Source organism: Austrofundulus limnaeus, unplaced genomic scaffold (assembly GCF_001266775.1).
Source record: "Austrofundulus limnaeus strain Quisiro unplaced genomic scaffold, Austrofundulus_limnaeus-1.0 Scaffold1171, whole genome shotgun sequence".
Taxonomy (NCBI): Eukaryota; Metazoa; Chordata; class Actinopteri; order Cyprinodontiformes; family Rivulidae; genus Austrofundulus; species Austrofundulus limnaeus.
Window position 1 is genome coordinate 7,351 of NW_013953573.1, and position 1,020 is coordinate 8,370.

The 1,020-nt window shown below is 43.6% G+C and overlaps 1 protein-coding gene across 1 annotated transcript in view; it reads right to left on the bottom strand.

The window, feature by feature from the left end:
- rsph1 (radial spoke head component 1) overlaps window positions 1–448 on the bottom strand; it is a gene marked incomplete in the record, with an annotated part of 7,150 nt that extends 6,702 nt beyond the window's left edge. Inside the window, 2 exon segments of the mRNA XM_014031056.1 lie at window positions 139–255; window positions 346–448. Coding sequence (XP_013886510.1) covers window positions 139–255; window positions 346–348 — 120 coding nt within the window.
- Between the last annotated feature and the right edge of the window lie 572 nt (window positions 449–1,020).

Sequence of the window (1,020 nt, forward strand, 5' to 3'; positions counted from 1 at the left end):
GTCCCCACCTGTCCTCACCTGTCCTCACCTGTCCCCACCTGTCCTCACCTGTCCTCACCTGTCCCCACCTGTCCTCACCTGTCCTCACCTGTCCCCACCTGTCCTCACCTGTCCCCACCTGTCCCCACCTGTCCTCACCTGTCCGTGTCTCTGTCCGTTCTCGTACTGTCCTTCGTAAATGTCTCCGTTCGGTAGAGCAGCTCTTCCGGTTCCGTGTCTCTCTCCAGCTTCATTTCTGCCTCCTTCGTACTGTTGCTTCACACAGACACACAAATGTTACACAAACGTCACACATCAGCCAGCGGTACCAGCCGGTTCCGGGTCCAAACAGAACCTGTGACTCACCATGACTGAGCGGTAAAGGTCCTGTCTGATCCGACACGAAGGTTTGGACAGAACCGAGCTTTAAATGGGTTTAAACCGGACAGACCTAACTTTGAAAATTAAATGTTTGTTGGTCCGATTTATGGTTGTCACAGCAACCTGTGCGTCAGTCACGTGACCAAAGCTGACGGTGTTGGTTCAGCGCCCTCTACCGGGAGTGGAGCGCAATGGTTGGTGGTGTTTGAGGGTAAACAAAAGAAAAGTAACCGATGGGACAGGTTGTAAAGGTTCAAAGTTTGGATTGTTGCACATTTAAAATGTTTATTTCGGTTCATCAGGTTCCAACAAAAAAGACAAACTCTTCCAGAACTTTAACAAATCTTACAGTTAGTGTCTAAAATAACAACCTGGAAATGCAAAATAGAGTTAAAGTTGTACTGTTGTGGAATATATTCACTCTTAATATAATGTAGTAATTATTATATATTATACTATATAAGGTATGGCACTATATTATATCTATTACCAGAGAAAATCCCAGTATACAGTGATGTATTAACAGCATTATGAGCAGTGGGGCTGATGATGATAAACATATAATTTAAATATAATCTGGAGGCAGGCTGACCTATGATTTATTAAATTCTGCTATAAAACGTCCTTTTAGCCACACTTCAAATTTGGTTTAATTATTAA